The following is a 20,510-nucleotide window of genomic DNA, read 5'->3' as shown; positions in this document are numbered from 1 at the left end:
TTTTATTCTTATGTCTGATAGTCGTCTTTTAATATAAAGTTAAGTATATGATAATGTGAAATAATATCAAATGTGGAGGAAGAATATTGAAAAATGCAAGGCATACATATAAAATCAGAAGATTTTGTATTTTAAAGAATTGATCTTAGAATCTTCATTTGAGTAAAAAAATCTTTTAGTATCACCTTTATGAAATTAAATTACTAGTTTTATAAAACATCTGCTGAATTTTATTCATTATTTTTTTTCACCAGAGAAGGTCATAACAAGAAGTTAAAAATAACACCCATTAATGGTTTATGTGTTGAGAAAAGGATATGTAATAAACTTCAGAGAAAAAAATCCATAATTCTCCTTTTACTATAAAGGTTTGTAGAAAAAAATTCTTATTTTAAAATAATGGGTATACAGTCTTTAAATAAGATACACAAGTTTCTGAAAAAAACTGAGTCTATAGTTCATTCCCATAATTAAACCATATTTTCAAAAATAAAGGTATTTTATGAATTATCTTCCTTATGAAATATAACTCAAAACCATATATTATTTAATGTGAGAAACCTTTCCAAATCACACACATAAAAGGAAAGTACTTTTCTAGCAAACAGTATTACTGATAAAAATAATATTTATGATAGCAATTTAAGTCACAAACATAGAATGTACATTGACGGTGAAAAAACATACAGGCAAACAAACCTACTAAAATTTTTATTAAAAACAGCAACAACAACCTACAATCTCTTCAGGGCTGTAAATTCTATGATAGTGAAATGTACTTTCTATGCCATCTGATCAGCACAATTCAAAATATTTTATGTAAATAAACTTCACCATGCACTATTTTACCATTAGTTTCCATGAATTTATGAATAAAAATAAATTAGAAAGACAATAAATTAGAAAGGTTTCCCTGTGTGGGAAACCTTTCATTTTAAAATCCTCTCATGAACTAAAGTAAAATAGGAAAATAATTATCATTAAAATAGCTAGTGTCTTATTTTTATAAAAGAATATTTTCATAAAGTTTTCTCTTAGCATAACATGTCTTTATTAACTGTGAGGGTAACACAGAGTTATCATCTGGGTCAAATGGAAAACATGCTTTCAATCAATTACATAACCAAATCCAAGGCTTGGAGACTTGCTTTAAAACTGAGTTACACTCGATCATCTTCAATTCATGTTCACCATAACACAGAATTATGGTGATGAGTCTTAAACGGAAAATTATTCATGGCACTAATCAAATGTTCAATGACAACTCAGCTCAGTTCAGTTTGTCTTCTGAAACAATATAAGGAAATCATCGAAAGAAGCCAACAAGATAAGAGCTAAAACAATGTACTGTAAAACTGTCATATATTGTGATGATTAACCTGCGGACTAAGTACAGATGTTGGACATGATAAATGAGGGTACTGGTGGAGAGTTTCTATGGTAACAGTTGGATACATGCTCCAGCGTCTTTAGGTAGTACTCTCACCAGGTGTGGTAAAAGTGGGTGGAATAAAACCCAAATTGAGAAGGATTACTATTGGCTATAGATTTAAGAAATTATAGAGGCTTTATTCAAATGGGACCTGAAAATTTAAGTTTTTCATTAGGGTAATAGCTATTGGAAGTCAAGAGAAAAGAATAATTAGCAGGTTCACAGTATCAATTTAAACAGTTAACAACGACTTGAAAATAGCTAGCATAGAAAACCATGTGAGGTCTACTAGCAAGCTGGCAGGTCCCACTGTGGTGGGAGGGCTATTTGGTGGGCATTGACCACAGCCAGCTCCTATGTGCTCAGGAACCCAAATCCCAGGAAGGGTACCTAAGTCAGAAATCAGAATGTGAGAAGGGTAAAAATTAACTGAAATGTTTCTCTTTCCTTTGCAACTAATTCTAAGGATGCTACATGTTTTTCTTTTTCTTTTCTTTCCTTACCTTTCCTTTTCTTTCCTTCCCTTCCCTTCCCTCCCCTTCCTTTCTTTCTTTCTTTCTTTTTTTTATTGCTGTTCCTGGTGGTGTGAGAGATTAGGGATATAAAAGGGAAAGGGGAAGAAAAAGAGAGTTGGAGGAAGGGGCAAGAACAGGACGGCACCGTAGAAGAGGAGGTCATTTATCAGCCTTCTGAGACCACTCAGGTGCTTGGTCCCAGGCCTGGGACTCCAGTACCAAAAGGACTAAGAAGACGGTGCTGCTAGCTAAGAGCCTGTCTTCTCTGCAAAACCTTGAGCTCAACTAAGCAGCAAATGAACCTTTGAAATACAATAACTTGTTTTAAAATTATCCTATGTTCAGGAGTTTGCCTGTAGCTGCATTTACCACTACCCACCCCAATTAGAATTTCCTTTTAGCACCAACTCTCACTGAGCTTGAAAATTTACAGCAAGTTAAAAGTGGCACAGAGAAGTACCACTTCTCTTTTTAGAGCACCCATATAGACTTCAATAGGAAAAGTTTAAATGTTTTAAAATTTTATGTAGATTATCTTGTTGGTATGTTCACATACATATGGTTTACGCTGAAGACCTAACAATAAAGGTTGGTAGATATATTCATGAGGGGTCTGTTCATGCCTCTATTATTGACCCAAATAATTTCTTAGCTTGTTTTCGTTAATTGATTAAAAATGAATGTATGGATTTACACATCTTACTTTCTGCAGCAAATAACAAATAAATAATACTTATATATGATGACAATCTTAATCAATACATACAGACCTATAATCATAGGCAAAGTACACAGATATTCAACATTTATTTGAAATAATATATTCAATATAAAGTAGGATATACTTTACTGATGAAGGGTGAAATTTAACTTATTAGATCAATCAGGAGAATTAACTTATAAAGTTAAATAAGTTTACAGTCTGATTTAAGAATTTTTTAAAAGTTTGGCTAAAATTGAAAAGAAGGTAAGTACTCTGGTTCATTTTTGACATTGACTTATTATTGAAAGTCAACTAGTACTGTGTTGTATTGTATTATGTAACATACACATTATATGTGTGAGAGGAAAATGTAAAAAAGAAAAAGGTGCTTGCACAGTATTTTGTTTGGGGACAGCAAAGAAGGACAGTTTAAACAACGTCATCTATCTGGCAAGAGGCAGACGGAAGCAGAAAAACTCAACAGTACTCCCCCAACCACACTCCAATTTACCCTTTTCCTTAGAATTTCTGTAGACCTTGAAAGTCAAAGAAATATGGATGTAGAATAGATACACTTACTGGATAAATCTATAAATACACACCATTATATATACTTTTTAAAAGATAATAAGGTTGTATCCTAATAAGTTAGATTTCATAAATTTATTATTTTGATCTGACTATCCCTAACCATTTGGTATGCTTGGATTTAAAAATGAGCTTTTCTTTTTAAAGTTATAACATAGATTGTAGAAATTCAGGCAAGAGAGGCAATGAATTAGCAACCAATCCCTCCAATTAAACGCATCCAATGTAAATATTTTAGGTATCATTCTACATATATTTAAAAATCTTTTTTAATAGAGTGAAAAGAGCATCACATATATAATTTAGCATTTTTCCACTAAACATTACAGAGAATTTTTTGCATGCTGTTGTTAACACCTTCATAGCCGTTTCCTTTATGCCCACATGAATGATAGATATTAGTTTGTTTCTACTTTCCTGTTGTGGCAAAAATAAACATTTCTGTTTCATAAATGGTAAAGTTAATGTAAATATTCCAGGTTTGCCTAGAAAGCAGTATCATGATCCCATAAACAAGATCATGATATTACTTTAAAAAATCTTATCATTATATGACAAATCCACAGCCAACATCATACTCAATGGTGAAAACCTGAAACCATTTCCTCTAAAATCACGAACAAGACAAGGATGCCCACTCTCACCACTATTATTCAACATAGTTTTGGAAGTTTTAGCCACAGCAATCAGAGAAGAAAAATAAATAAAAGGAATCCAAATCAGAAAAGAAGAAGTAAAACTGTCACTGTTTGCAGATGACATGATACTATACATAAAGAATCCTAAAGATGCTACCAGAAAACTAGTAGAGCTAATCAATGAATATGGTAAAGTAGTGGGATACAAAATTCCTGAACAGAAATATCTTCCATTCCTATATACTAATGATGAAAAATCTGAAAGAGAAATTAAGGAGAAACTCCCATTTACCACTGCAGCAAAAAGAATAAAACTAGGAATAAACCTAGGTTTATTCCTACCTAAGGAGTAAACCTAGGAATAAACCTACTTAAGGAGACAAAAGACCTGTATGCAGAAAACTATAAGACACTGATGAAAGAAATTAAAGACAATACAAACAGATGGAGAGATACACCATGCTATTGGATTGGAAGAATCGACACTGTGAAAATGACTATACTACCCAAAGCAATCTACAGAGTCAATGCAATCCCTATCAAACTACCAATGGCATTTTTCACATAACTAGAAGAAAAAATTTCACAATTTGTATGGAAACACAAAAGACCCCGAATAGCCAAAGCAATCTTGAGTAAGAAAAATGGAGCTGGAGGAATCAGGCTCCCTGACTTCAGACTATACTACAAAGCTACAGTCATCAAGACAGTATGGTACTGGCACAAAAACAGAAATATAGCTCAATGGAACAGGATAGAAAGCCCAGAGATAAACCCACACACAACTGGTCATCTTATCTTTGATAAAGGAGGCAACAATGGAGAAAAGACAGCCTCTTCAATAAGTGGTGCTGGGAAAACTGGACAGCTACATGTAAAAGAATGAAATTAGAACACTCTTTAACACCATATAAAAAAATAAACTCAAAATGGATTAAAGATGTAAATGTAAGGCCAGACACTATAAAACTCTTAGAGGAAAACATAGGCAGAACACTCTACGACATAAATCATAGCAAGATTCTTTTTGACCCACCTCCTAGAGAAATGGAAATAAAAATAAGCAAATGGGACCTAATGAAACTTAAAAGCTTTTGCACAGCAAAGGAAACCATAAACAAGATGAAAAGACAACTCTCCAAATGGAGGAAAATATTTGCAAATGAAGCAACTGACAAAGGATTAATCTCCAAAATATACAAACAACCCAATCCAAAAATGGACAGAAGACCTAAATAGACATTTCTCCAAAGAAGAGATACAGATTGCAAACAAACACATGAAAGGATGCTCAATATCACTAATCATCAGAGAAATGCAAAGCAAAACTACAATGAGGTATCACCTCACACTGGTCAGAATGGCCATCATCAAAAAATCTACAAACAATAAATGCTGGAGAGGGTGTGGAGAAAAGGGAAACCTTTTGCACTGTTGATGGGAATGTAAATTGATACAGCCACTATGGAGAACGGTATGGAGGTTCCTGAAAAAGTAGAACTACCATACGACCCAGCAATCCCACTACTGGGCATATACCCTGAGAAAACCTTAATTCAAAAAGAGTCATGTACCACACTGTTCATTGCAGCTCTATTTACAATAGCCAGGACATGGCAGCAACCTAAGTGTCCATTGACAGATGAGTGGATAAAGAAGATGTGGCACATATATACAATGGAATATTCCTCAGCCATAAAAAACAACGAAACTGAGTTATTTGTAGTGAGGTGGATGGACCTAGAGTCTGTCATACAGAGTGAAGTAAGTCAGAAAGAGAAAAACAAATGCTGTATGCTAGCACATATATATGGAATCTAAAAAAAAAAAAGGTTTTGATGAACCTAGGGGCAGGACAGGAATAAAAACACAGACATAGAGAATGGACTTGAGGCCACAGGGAGGGGGAAGGGTAAGCTGGGATGAAGTGAGAGAGTGGTATGGACATATATACACTACCAAACGTAAAATAGATAGCTAGTGGGAAGCAGCCGCATAGCACAGGGAGATCAGCTCGGTGCTTTGTGACCACCTAGAGGGGTGGGATAGGGAGGGTGGGAGGGAGACGCAAGAGGGAGGGGATATGGGGATATATGTATACATCTAGCTGATTCACTTTGTTATACAGCAGAAACTAACACAACTTTGTAAAGCAGTTATACTCTAATAAAGATGTTACAAAAAATCCCATCATTACAAAAAATTTAATATAGTGAAGCAAAAAATATCATAAAAATACTTACCCTTACCAGCTATATAGGTCAGCAAAGAAATGAAAAACATATTTAAACATTTAAATAAATGTTTAGAAACGTTTATTTCGAGTCATTTTAATTTCATGTTATTTTCTCAGTTTCCACTAATGACTCTAAAAGTTGTTCTTCCGAGAGATGATCAAGAAAGAGAAAAATAAATAATACAGAAGCCAAGGAAGGGAGGAAAATACTAAAGGGAAAACTACTCTCTGGGGCAGTCAAGTCGCATCTGTGATGAAGGTCATGGTCAGTAGCTCATTTGGATGAGATAGAAACAGATTTTTCTTTCTTCTTTCCTTTTCTTTCTTTCTCTCTTTTTTTTTTCTTTTTTCTTTTTTCTTTTTTCAAGAAAGGTAAAACAGCATGGTCTGCTCTGACAGAAAACTTTACTAAGAGCCTGGAATACAAGAAAGCTCTTAACGCGACTGGAACAGTTTGGCTTTTTAGAACAAATTTAGCTTTTTTAAAACAATTTTATCAAGGGGCTAGAAAATTCAGTTCCACTTAGCCTGATCAACACTGCCTTGACAACACATTGTTATCTAATAGAAAGGTTTTGCTAGAAAGAAATTATACGGCTATCTGAATAAACTGATTATTAGATCCTTTACTCAGTAGTTCTGTATCATGTAGTCATGATATCAATGTTCTAGACCAGTGGTTCCTGTCCACTTTTCTTGCCATTGTGTGTAAGATGGTTGATATCCTTTATGATACCAGCACAATCCTTGGGTATTCCTTGCACACAAGATGTAAAGAAAAAATACTGGAACACAAGTGAATGAGGGAAACATTTTCACAAAAATAATTTTCAAGTCACCCGAACTCGGCAGTTCTCAAATGGGGGTAAACCTTCTCCACCTTTTCCCCTGTCCCCTAGAACATTTGACAATGTCTAGAGATATTTTTGGTCGTTAGACCTGGTGGGGGGGCAGTGCGATCAGGTGCTACAGGCAGCTAGTGGGTAGGAGACAGGGATGATGGTAAACATCCTATAATACACAGGACAGCCCTCCCCGCAACCCCTGAAACAAAGAATTATCTGGCCCAAAAGGATACTCTTGCTGAGATTGAGAAACACTGCTCTAACGAAGAAAACAATCACTCTGCTTCTGATTAAGACAGTGTCATGAACAACAGATTAAACTTCCTACCTGAAACCACTAAAAATTCATGTAAAAATATTTTTTAAAATGTTCTCAAAATTTTGGACATCGTGCAACATAGGAGAGTGATTCCTAAGAGGTGGGGAAACAAATGAGATGAGCCTTTTAGTTGCCCCAGGTTAATGCCAGGAGAAACTTTCAAAGCTGTGGCTCAGGGAAGGAGAACCCAGGGAGAGCCAGTGGTCTCCCTGAGTTGAAAAGATGGAGTTGACAGTTCCGGAAGGCCAAGGCTGCTGGAGTTCGCAGGAAAGACTACTGTTCCCTCTCGCTGCCCCGTTTCGTATTCAAATGAATACTGACCACCTCACGCAAGGGAGGCAACAATACGAGGATGGGGAAAGAACCACCCTAAAGGATTAGACGGGCCAATGCCCCAGATTCACAGAGCCTGGAGCATCACACAGAGCCTGGAGCAGTGCTTGTTCCCAACAGCCAGGAAATAAAACCTCAAAGTTCACTGGTCAGCAGTTGGGGTCTTTAAGAATAGTCTTGGTCCAGAACTGGAGACAATTAACCAAAACCACACCAAGGCTGGGCTTCCCTTGTGGCGCAGCAGTTGAGAGTCAGGCGGCACGGGTTCGTGCCCCGGTCCGGGAAGATCCTACATGCCGTGGAGTGGCTGGGCCCGTGAGCCATGGCCGCTGAGCCTGCGCGTCCGGAGCCTGTGCTCCGCAACGGGAGAGGCCACAACAGGGAGAGGCCCGCGTACCGAAAAAAAAAAAAAAACCTACACCAAGGCACATTATAATCAAATTGCTCAAAACCAGTGATTAAGAGAAAATCTTTAAAGCAGCTTGAGAAAAAAACCACATTATATACAGAGGAAGAAACAAAAATGATAGCACATTTCTCATCAGGAGAAAAAAAAGCAAGTTAGCAGAGAGTGGAGCAAAGTCTTTAAAGTACTGAAAAGAAGCATCTTTCCAAGTGAAGGTAAAATAATGACATTTTCATATAGAAAAAAGCTGAAAGCACTACAGAAAAGTCAAAGGAAGTCCTTTCAGAAGTGAACTATCTCTATAAGAGAATACAGATTGCTAGGAATGGTAGCTACACGGTTGAGTATACAACATTTTCTCTTATTATTTAAATTTCTTTAAAAGGTAATTGACTGTTTAAGGCATAATAATAATATCAACGTATTGTGGGGTTTACAACATTTGTAGAAGTAAGATGTATGACCAGAAGTGTGCAGGGGCCAGGAAGGGAGATATGGACGTATACAATTGTGAGATGCATATACTACGTATGAAGCACCAGCATCACTTGAAGATGGATCGGGATAAGTTTAAAGGTGTACACTTCGAAGCCTAAAGCAGGCAGGAATCTGGAGTTGAGCTCATATTCCATCTTTATTTGGCCTAAAGTACCTTTGTTTAAGATGTCTAAATGTAATACTATCGGGTGTCTAAAAAAGAACAGAAAATAGTTATGTGCTGCAGGAAAAGTATGAGAAGAGAGAAGAAACTAAAGAGAGAAGAAAATAATGAATGTCAAAATGCTGCTCCCTGGAGAAGAATCTTGAGAGTAGAAGGGTGTTGAATGAAAAGTTCCAATTTGAGCTTACAGTTAAAGACAAACTGATTTATTATATGACAGAAGGAACCAGAGAAGTTTTAAAAAGGAGTATAACAAGTGAAAACATTTGGTTTAATGATTATTAAAGCTACATTTGAAAATGTTTCTATCATTATTACATAATTTGTTATTAATTACTTGTAAATTAAAATGAAAAATTTAGTTCTTAATGATTTACATTAGCATCGAGAAAATGGCATGAATATAAAGGTATCTAGAAAAAGAAAGTTGCCTTGATGACTTTTTTTTTCCGACCTACAACAGAAAGTAGGCCTATTATCCTTTTGGTTTGTTAGGAACAACTCTAGAAAGTTATGGTCCATCATTTTGGTATTCTGGAATCTTAATGCCAGTTTGATTTTGCAATACTTTTCCCATTTCAATAGAACACGTTAAGTTAAAATTACAGTAAGTTAAAATCAATTTTCTTTTATGCTCTTGAGATTCCCAGAGACATCCCAGTGCTTGGCAAATTCACGACTGGAAATCATAGGCACCATTTATTCCAGGTTTGTCTGAAAAATTAGATAACTGATTCTATGACTACTAAAATGAACTATTCTTATTCAATTAGGAATCAGTTAATGATGTAAACTATAATACTGAACAAATTTGACTCAGGCAATTTTATATCTTATTAAGGTTATTAATTGATAATCAAATTATTTTTCAACCAAACTTACAAAGTTGAGCATCTGCATGGAGAGTTCCTCCTTTAGGATTCAGCTTCTGGGCCTGAACTGCAGGAATGGGTTTGTACGATTGACCTGTGGCCCTATACATGGCCTGAACCCACAATATTCTATCCTGTTCATCCTCACTTGCAAATATTACAGTGTCTCCTTCTTTAACAGCATTGAAGAACATCTGACCACCCTGAAGGCCTGTGGAGGAAAAACAAAGACATTGTTTAAAATGTACACAATTGGCAGATTTTGAGCTCAATGCCTTGAATCATTTTCAGTTGAGGATCAAATCCAGAATCCAAGAATTGAAGGAAAACAATAAGGCGACGCTATACACTTCTATATCACTTTGGAAATTAAAATTAGCTTAGGGAACCGTTCGTAACAAAGCAGCATTCTGCAAGACATACAAACCTACCCCAAAGGAATGCATAGCAAAGTCTGATATTCCATGTCGGAGAAGAAAGTCATTATCTGCCGGCACATTCCTCATTCTATATGCAGGAGATATATATGACCAGTTTAGCAGTAAAAAAAATACAGGCAAGACAAAAATGATACTTACGTTGCATGGAATTTTACTTTTGCAAAATTCTTTCACAGAGAAGATATTTTGCATTTTAAGTGATCGATCGGTGAATGTGATCACTGACTTCTATTTTTAATCTATAATAATTTCTTAATCTATTCATTAGTATCTCTATATTTCTTAACCTCACTTTATTAATTTCATTAATCTCCATATATTCATTCATTCATTCATTCACTTATTCATTCACTCACTCATCTCAAGCACTGAGTGTCCAGTACTATACACAGCATTAATATATTAGGAGGGAGGGAGAGAAGTACAAGAATGTGATGCTGGGGAGAAAATTAGTAGTATATAATATACAGTTATTCATTAGCTATTTCTTTCCCTGTTTCTGTCTCTTGTACCTTTTGCTTTTCAGTAAAGAAGTTTCTGAAAGCACTGCTGATATTTCTCATATAATTTCCCCGTTACAGTAACTTTCACATATTTCATCCTTGTACTGAGATAACAGAGATAATGAGTTATGGCTAAAACTAAGTAGCCTCATAAAGATATAATTCAAATCCTATCAAATCTTGTCTAGGTATATAAATGGAATATGTACCATTCACTGAATGGAGTTTGAAATGGAGAGTAGACACAGGATATTTATGACAATTTCATGAATACATGAGAGGCAGGGAAAGTGATTCAACTAAGAATTACCTGGGTGGGGATCTGTGTAATCCACAGTGTATCCTTCAAGCTGCATTAATTCTTGTGGTTCAGACTTTTTTTCTCTATAACTGCACATAGCAAAGGTGTATTGGCTAACCTGCATGAGAAAAAAAGTTTACATATTGGTTACATTAATTTTTTTTTTTTTTTTTTGCGGCATGCGGGCCTCTCACTGCTGTGGCCTCTCCCGTTGCGGAGCACAGGCTCCGGACGCGCAGGCTCAGCGGCCATGGCTCACGGGCCCAGCCTCTCCGCGGCGTGTGCGATCTTCCCGGACCGGGGCACGAACCCGTATCCCCTGCATCGGCAGGCGGACTCTCAACCACTGTGCCACCAGGGAAGCCCCTACATTAAATTTATCTTCTAGTTTTTTCTTTATCAGAAGACTCTTTGACCAAAAAAACCCCCAAACATATGATTTGCATATAAATTATTAAATGTTCACATTTTTTAAACCTTGCTCAGAGATTAAGCACCTTTCATTTATCAACTTGCAGTTAGGCCTTTCATGCCTATGACCCAGCATTTCCCAGTTTGATGACCTGCTGGCCAAGATTCCATGAGCTATTTATTAACAGAAGAGCCATAAAAAAAATAGTTGTGTTAAAAATAAGTTTGGGACCATAAAACTTCTAGAGGGAGACATAAGCAGAACACTCTGACATAAACTGCAGCGATATTTTTTTTGATCTGTTTCCTAAAGCAAAGGAAATAAAAGCAAAAATAAACAAATGGGCCTTAATTAAACATAAGCTTTTGCACAGCAAAGGAAACCATCTACAAAATGAAAAGACAACCTACTGAATAGGAGAAAATATTTGCAAATGATATGACCGATAAGGGATTAATATCCAACATAAAAACAGCTCATACAACTCCATATCAAGAAAACCAAACCGCCTGATTAAAAAAGTGGGGAGAACACTTGAATAGACATTTTTCCAAAGAGGACATGCAGAGAGCCAACAGGCACGTGACAAGATGCTCAACATCGTTAATCATTAGGGAAGTGCAAATCAAAACCTCAGTGAGGTATCACTTCACACCTGTCAGAATGGCTATCTTCAAAAAGACCACAAACAAAAATGTTGGAGAGGATGCGGAGAAAACGGAACCCTTGTGCACTGGTGGTGGGAATGTAAATTGGTGCAGCCGCTGTGGAGAACAGTATGGAGGTTCCTCAAAAAACTAAAAATAGAACAACCATATGACCCAGCAATTCTACTCCTGGGTATACATCCGAAAAAAAAAAACCCCACACACAAAAACCCACTAATTCAAAAAGATACATGCACCCCAATGCTCCTAGCAGCATTATTCACAATTGTCAAGGTATGGAAGCAAACTAAGTGTCCAGAAAGAGATGAACAGACAAAGAAGATGTGGTTTATATACACAATAGAATACTACTCAGCCATAAAAAAGAATGAAAATTGGCCATTTGCAGCAATATGGATGGACTTGGAGGGCATTATGCTAAGTGAAATAAGGCAGAGAAAGACAAACACTGTATGATACAATTTACAGGTGGAATCTAAAAAATACAACAAACTAATGAATATAACAAAAAAAGCAGCCGTCTCACAGATACAGAGAACAAACTAGTGGTTACCAGTGAGGAGAGAGAAGGGGGGAGGGGGAGGGGATTAAGAGGTACAAACTACTATGCATAAAATAAGCTACAAGGTTATATTGTATAACACAGGAAGATAGTCAATATTTTATAATAACTATAAATGGAGTATAACCTTTAAAAACTGTAAATCACTATATTGTACACCTGTAACTTACATAATATTGTACATCAACTACACTTCAATTAAAAAAAAGTTGGGGAATCATCAGGTTAAATAAAGACAAACAGGCTTCTTTTACTGCAGGTTCTTTACGGCCTTTAATATGCTAGTACACATTGTGAATCTCCAAGAATGAGACATATTATGAGCATTCTCAAACATACAATCATGGAACCACATTTTCAAGCACACATATTTCAAGACTTAACCAAAGTAAGAAAGATCTTAATAAGTGTTGGAAATTTATTGGGCCACATAGCCAACCCCACAGGAAGGTCCAGGGTGGAGTTAAGGTTTTAGGCAGCCAGGGACTCAACATGGCCAAGGTCTGCTGTCTCTCTGCTTTGCTTCTCTTGAGGAACTGGCTTCATGTTCTTACCCTGAAGTCTCACCGGGCTAGAACCATAGCTGCCAACAGCTCCGCAGCCACCTCTGATTGCCTCAGCTTAGGTGTAAGGCCGTATGTGGACCATTCACTGTGGCCAAGGGGCAAAAGTACCACTGTTAGCCCAGTCTGGGTCTGTGGCAAAGACTACTGAATGCTACAGTGGGCAGGCTCTTAGAAGTTCCCCCAAAGCAGTGGGGGGGAGGTGCTGCTCCGAGCAGGAGAAAAAGATGTCTGGTGGATTGATACCTAATTGCAAAATTTCCTACAACACAGGTTTCCAGGGAAGACACTTTGCTTAATGAGAGTTCCCTTTCCCACTTTTGAACAGAAATTAAAACTAAGGAAACATAAGCACACCTTTCAGTAGATGAAGATTACTTAAAGAGGACTGAAAAAGGAACTAATTAAGAAAGGAAAAAAATAGATTACATGAACTAACACTAAAATTAAGAACGTCTCCTCATTAAAGGATACCCTGAAGAAAGTAAAAAGGTGTATGCAAAGTATATATTCAACAAAGAACTAATATCAATGTGGGGTGATTTGTAGATAAGAGCAAAAACTGAGGTTACTTGGAGAAGAGGAAATTCTGCCTCAAGACTGCAGCATTGACTCCTGCCTGAGTTTCTAGCCTGCTGGCCTTTCTGGAGAACCCTGACTGATACCAAAAGACTTATGATGGATTATGAACACTTGATCCAGCTAATTTCCTTCCAGGAACTTACCCAAGGAAACAAATGGACAAATACTCAAAGATGCATGTGCAGTGTGTTCACGGCAGCATTGCATATGAGAAAAAACTGGAAAAACCAACAGTGGTTTGATTAAATACATTATGGTATAACCACACAGGAGTATAATGCCATACAGCCACTGAAAGAAATATGACGGTTTTTTTTTTTTTCTGGACATGAAACTATTTCTAAGATAACATGAAGAGCGGATTTTAAAAATGTAGAGTGTGCTTTTTTGGGTAAACACTCTATATACATATGAATAGAAGGATGTATACTGAAACTATAAATAGTGATTATTATTAGATAGTACAATTATAGGTCATTTAAAGTTACTTTTTTCAGTGTTTAAAGTTTTTTTTTAAGAATATTAATTACTTTATAATGAGACTTTTTCTATTTTGGGAAAAAAACCAAAGCTTTTTTGGGAACAGCGAGTCCAATAACTTGAGACACTTGCAGTTCTTACTACTCTTAGACTTCCTTTTCTTTTTGCTTTCCGTATCTTATAGATGGCCAATGAATTCACTTTCTCACCTGCACATGCCTAAGGCTTACAGATGAAACCCACTGGCTCCCATCGGAGCTTCAGTTTCTTTGTGTAAAAAGGTATGACTGTGGGTGTTTCTTTAGGGGGTGTTGGTAAGTGGTAAACTGTAACATTATACTTCCATTATTTATTCTGAAAAGCAACTCACTCTCTTACTTAACTTAGTCCAAAATCCCACCATTCTTCCATAAAGTGATTTAACATAGTGTTAGCTTAAAAATATTATGAAATATTTCAAGCGTAAAAAACATGATAATATATTAACATGTATATACCCCCCATTCAGCTTTGTTCAATCATAACTTCTTGTATATATATATATATACATATATATATATATATATATATATATATATATATATATGCTTTAAGCCCCCACCCCCGACCCCGGCTCCTCCGGACAGAAAAAGTTAATGCCTACATATTACACCTACTCAAACCCATTTCCTTTTCTCTCTCCCCACAGGTAATCATTATGCTGAATTTTGTGTTTATTATTTCCACTCATGCTTTAAAACTTTTATTTTACATGTAAGTTCTTGTAGGTTCCTGGACCTAGCTCCAACCTGTGTGTGGGGAGAGGGTGAGGGGTGGTTTCTATACCACCACCAAACAATGCTCTGGACAGCAGCTGGTTTTCCTACAACTTAACTCAATTGTGATACTATCTGCCAGGAGATAGCATCAGATTCCACAGGTGAAGGGTTCAGTCTGAAAAGCTTGCCCTCCCACTCCCGCTACTTGAGATGCCAGTTGCAAGCCTAGGTTGTTTACCTGTGCTCTGGTCAACCGGTTACAGACTGGAGGTTCCCATGACCCCCTCCTGTGCTTCAGAGGCCAGTTGCAAGTCCAAGTTGTTACCTGTACCTCTGACCAAATGGCTATAGATCAGAGGTTCCCAGTATTGCCCCACACACCCCCTCGGGTTCAATTAATTTGCTAGAGAGACTGATAAAACTCAAGAAACCCATTTACTTACTAGATCACAGGCTTATTATAAAAGAATATAACTCAGGAAATGCCAGATAGAAGAGATGCATGGGGCGAGGTATGGAGAAACAGTGAGGAGTGTCCATGCTCTCTCTCAGCACTCCATTCTCCCCAGATCTCCATGTGTTCACCAACCTGGAAGCTCTCTTGAACGCCCTCCTTTTGGGTTTTTGAAGCTTCATTACATCGACATGATTGATTAAATCACTGATCACTGGAGATTTATTCAACCACCAACCCCTCTCCCTGCCCCAGAGGTCAGGGTGGGTGGGACTGAAAATTCCAGCCCTCTAATCCTGTGGTTGTTTCTCCTGACAACCAGCCTAAGGTGCTTCCCAAAGTCACTGCATCAACATAACACCTTTATCACTCTCATTACTTAGGAAACTCTCAGGGTTTTAGAAGCTGTGTTAGAATGGGGATGATGGCCAGATATCTGTTTCTTTTGCTTTTAACTCATCTCCTAAGTGTAGAAAACTGAGTGCTTTGCTTCTATCACCAGCTCCCATCTTACAAAGCAGTGCTCATTATATGCTAATTCTACCTTATTTTAGTAATAAATAAGGTAATACTTAATTATACTTAAGTATACTAAGTATACTTAATACTAAGTATTAAGTAATACTAAATATTACTGTACTAATACTATTATTAATATACTAATATTAACATTTAGTCAGAAAATATTCATTATCAAATATGTTATCTTATCTAGTCAATATTTATTTGCCCTTGTCTTTTTCTTTTTTTAATTTTTATTTATTTATTTTGGCTGCGTTGGGTCTTCCTTGCTGTCTGTGGGCTTTCTCTAGTTGCGGCGAGCAGGGGCTACTCTTGTTGCGGAGCACGGGCTCTAGGCACATGGGCTCAGTAGTTGTGGCACACGGGCTTAGTTGCTCCGCGGCGTGTGGGATCTTCCTGGACCAGGGAAGGAATCTGTGTCCCCTGCATTGGCAGGCAGATTCTTATCCACTGCTCCACTAGGGAGGCCCTCGCCCTTGTCTTTACCCATATTTTTTTTGTGACCATTATTTCTTGAATTACACTCCATCATTCTGAGTTCAATTTCCTTCTTCCTTCCTTTTAGCAAAACCTGAGTCAGTTTTTCTTTTTCTTTTAAAATGTCTTTAATTCTCCCTTACTTATTAATGATGGTTTAGTTGGTTATATATAGTATTTTAGGCTAGTAATCTTTCAGCACTTTGAAGATACTACCCCATTGTCAGAAGGCTTATATATCTAAGTTGAAAAGTCTGATGGAAATCCAGTTGTGGTTCCCTTGTAGTTAATCTGCCTTTTCTCTCTGGTTTCTCTTAAATGTTCTCTTTATCTCTGTTGTCCTGCAGTTGCGCTGCAAAATTTCTACTTTTATATTTATCGTAGTTAGTATTTGTTGTACTTCTTATATCTGATAATGCATGACTTGTATCAATTTTAGAATCTTGTTCAGTATTTTTTCAAAGGTTGAATCTGTCCCATTTTTCCTGTATACTGCCTTTTCTTCCAATTCTATCAGAAGTATCTTGAAACTGTAGATTCCTTCCTCCACATCTTTTAACCTCTTTACATGTTTCATGTTTCTGCATTTCTGTATGCTGAATTCTGAGTTATTTCTTCAGATTATAACTAATACGCTATCATTAATTACATCACTAACTTTCTCTTCAGATGTGTCTAACCTACTGTTTAACATGTCCAATAAGGGTGTAATTTCAATGACTGCTTTACATTTTTAGTTAGTAGTTGTGCATAGTCCCCTTCCAAACCTGCTTGTTTATTATTTCATAGTGTTAACGTTCTTTTCTGTTGTTTTGTTCTTTTCTTATACTTCTGAACCCACTTGTAAGTTTCAATGCCTTAAATACAATTATTTTATAGTTTATATATGTGATATTTCTATTACTGAAATTCTTGGGGGTGCAAATAGTTTATTATTCTATAATTTTAAATTACGAGCTCACATCCAGCACAGTTTTATCTGTAGATCTCTTATAAAGCCTAGGTTAAGGGATCATTTCTCTAAAAAAAAAAAATTTTTTTTTAATGCCTCAGATGTATCACCAATCCAGAAGTATTTTTTTACGTTAATTTCTTAACTTGGATGTTTCCCTTATATTTGGAGAAATAAATTAGAACTTCAAAACTTTCTGAGTCAAGGCTAACAGTTACATTCTCAGGCATCTATTTTACTCCACATTCCAAACCTAAGGCCAAACAGAAATTTACCAGCCTGAGGGCAGGCTTTTTCTAGTCTACCATTTCCCTGAAATCTAACTCTTTTAAGTTCTTTAGGAGAAAGTCTCTGTTCCAAATTCCCACTTTGAGAACGCCTCAGGGTATGTTTTCTTTCTCTTGGAGTGAACAATAAAATCCCTAGCCCCTGACAGACCGACATCAATATCCCTTGTCCCATACCCCAGCCCCAGGACAGCCACAATGTCAACTCACAAGCTTCACTATTTGGTCCCTGAGGTTTTCCTTTCTTCTTACAGTTACGTATGTAAAAAGATGTGTATTATATCATATTTCTAGATGTTTGCCATAAAATAATTCTTAGCATTATTTTTATGACTAGCCAACACCATCAATTTAAACCCTTTGGCTAACTCTTGATTCTAATTTTGTTTTATGGAGTTTCTGAATAGTAGGTCTAAGTTTTATATGCATGAGAGAGACTATACGTGTCTTTTTCACCACATTCCAGGAAAAAAAAAATCTATGATGGATAGTATATAAAACCAAACATATGTTCAAATTTGTCTTATAATTAAAACATAATTATTAGCCACCAGAGACTATTCCAAAGTCATCATTTTGTGATCAATTATTAACAAAATAGAAATATTTATTAAGCAAATCATTCATGTTTTCCATTTCATTCTTTTGGAGAGTCTTCAAAACCTGACTAAAAGAAAGTCTCCTGACAAGTCACCACAGGAACGATCTGGAACCCGCTGGGAGAGAGGTCTGCCTTCCTTGCGAGGGTTAGCAACAATCTCCAGTAATTACTAGCTGGAGTACAAGCAACCACTGCATCTGCTACTCCAGACAGGCTCTCCGGCAAGACTCGCCCACTTCTATGCATTTCTTCACCTGAACTGCCGAGCAGGAAAATATCACCTTCGCCTTTAAAATCCCACTTTCCATGTATTTCTTTATCTAGTAAAACCCTACTCCCCCTTCCAAGACCCTGACAAACGTGTCCCCTTTACCTTTCTAACTGCATTTTCTGTGTGTTGTTCCCTGTTTTTGCCTCACTGGCTCCTACACTGTCTGGCATATAGTCCCTGCCTTTTAATTTCTCCACGAAATCCAACTTATTTCAGTTCGATAAATATTCTATGAAGCCACATTTGAAAATGTATTCTATCTGAAAGTACACATCACATACTTATCTTGTTAAAAAAAAATAATACTAATAATCCAGCAGCCCAAATTACCCAACGTGTACTTAAATGGCTCCTCCACTACTTGGCATACAAATGATATTTGATTTTTTGAATGTCGAACACTCCACTTAAAATGTTCAGGAAATAATGAACATGAGGCCAAATTCATTCCTTCATCTAAAGAGCCTGTCTTGAGTACCCATTATGTGATGGGCACACCTGTGAGGGCCACGGGGACCCAGATCTTACTCCTTCAGGATACACAGCTGTGGTGTGACCACAGTCATAAAGCCATCAAAATGCTAAGAAAATGCAGGAAAAACAAAGTGAAACAACAGATAAAATAGCAAAAAATAATATGGGAAACAACTAGTTAGGGAGTGACTATTCATATTAAAAAGAAATTCTTAACTCTCTCAAAAATAAGTGGTTCATAAAAGTAAAGAGATCTGTCTATATTTTATGTATTTCTACTTAGAGAAAAAAACAAGGCCAAAATAATAAAATGTACTGTAAACTGAAAACTGATCAGAAAAAAACAGTAAGCAGTTTTAAAATTGTAGTGGAACATCATAAAATGTATAATTTCATTCAAAATCCCAGATCTTACTCACATATATCAGATACACATTATATAATAATACATGGGATTGTACTCCTCAACATTATAGATTTACTTTTTTAATTAATTAATTAATTAATTTTTTGGCTGAGTTGGGACTTCGTTGCTGTGTGTGGGCTTCAGTAGTTGTGGTATGCAGGCTTAGTAGTTGTGGCGCATGGGCTTAGTTGCTCTGCAGCATGTGGGATCTTCCCGGACCAGGGCTCAAACCCGTGACCCCTGCATTGGCAGGCGGATTCTTAACCACTGCACCACCAGGGTGCAACACTTTTTGATAGTATTGTCCTAACATTCTACAAGGTATTTACTTAATCAGTAAAAATTCACCAATGGAATAAAATATTGTTACATTTGATAGAATTACAGATTTCAATCATGTGGTGAGGATTTTTAATACTTTGGAAACTAGAGGCTGTGATACCTAGAGGACTCAAGTCTCACTAAGTGACAAATAGTTACTCTCAGAGCTAAACTTCACTGAAAAGAAAACATATGATTATCCTCTGAAACATACTGGTATTGAGGGATGAGGGTTATGGATCCCCGAGGTTGTGACCTCAACTTGAGAGTTCACGGATGTGGAAACTGACTTTCCTGAGGTCACCCAGAAGGAGATGGTCATCTTGAGTGTAGAACACAAGTCTCCTCAATCCAGTAAGTACTCCTTACGATATACCACATTCTAATTCACACTCTGAAACTTAAAAACTGTATTCCCAAGTAACAAGCCAATTGCCCCTTAATTTCTGGCAAAGTTACTATTTAAGAGAGCTATAAGATATTTAGTTAGGTATCTGTAAGAAACTATAATCAAAGACTACTAAGGGTAGGGGAGAGAAAGAAAAGTGAGTTGAACAGCAAGCAAGCTGAGGCATTTCTCTCAGGTACATATTCAATAAATCACCATCATTTGTTTTATAGTACTGTTAACTATATCTTTAAACAATATAAAATTATAATCCTTTCATATATTTAATACTTCTCTTGAATTTTAATTGGTCTGAATTTAATACTGTCATCCTACTTTCTCTGTGTTTTGGCCTTTTGTTTGTGGTGTATCTCACACACGGATTTTGGTTTTTATCCCACTCCAAGAATGTTACTAGGTCCATTTAACTCATTTATACTAAAAATTCATATATATACGTATATATCGCTGTCTTCTGTAATATGGCTACTACAATTTCCTTGGCATCCTATTTTTAATCTATACTAGTTACTTTAAAAG

At 36.5% G+C, this 20,510-nt stretch overlaps 1 protein-coding gene across 26 annotated transcripts in view; it reads right to left on the bottom strand.

Annotated features, from left to right (window-relative positions):
• Nucleotides 1-20,510, bottom strand: part of CADPS2 (calcium dependent secretion activator 2) — a 495,227-nt gene that overhangs the window by 160,902 nt on the left and 313,815 nt on the right. For 19 of the 26 annotated variants that reach the window (XM_049714516.1, XM_049714526.1, XM_049714529.1 and 16 more), the window contains exons 10-11: nt 10,802-10,910; nt 9,550-9,759 (exon numbers count right to left, since the gene is read on the bottom strand). In XM_049714516.1, coding sequence (XP_049570473.1) covers nt 9,550-9,759; nt 10,802-10,910 — 319 coding nt within the window. The remainder of the gene's footprint in view (nt 1-9,549; nt 9,760-10,801; nt 10,911-20,510) is intronic. The other 7 variants (XM_049714518.1, XM_049714537.1, XM_004265503.3 and 4 more) reach the window with 1 other exon arrangement.

The sequence above is a fragment of the Orcinus orca genome, chromosome 9 (genome assembly GCF_937001465.1).
Source record: "Orcinus orca chromosome 9, mOrcOrc1.1, whole genome shotgun sequence".
NCBI lineage: Eukaryota > Metazoa > Chordata > Mammalia > Artiodactyla > Delphinidae > Orcinus > Orcinus orca.
The sequence above is the reverse complement of the archived record's forward strand: the minus strand, read 5'-3'. Positions and strand labels throughout refer to the sequence as shown.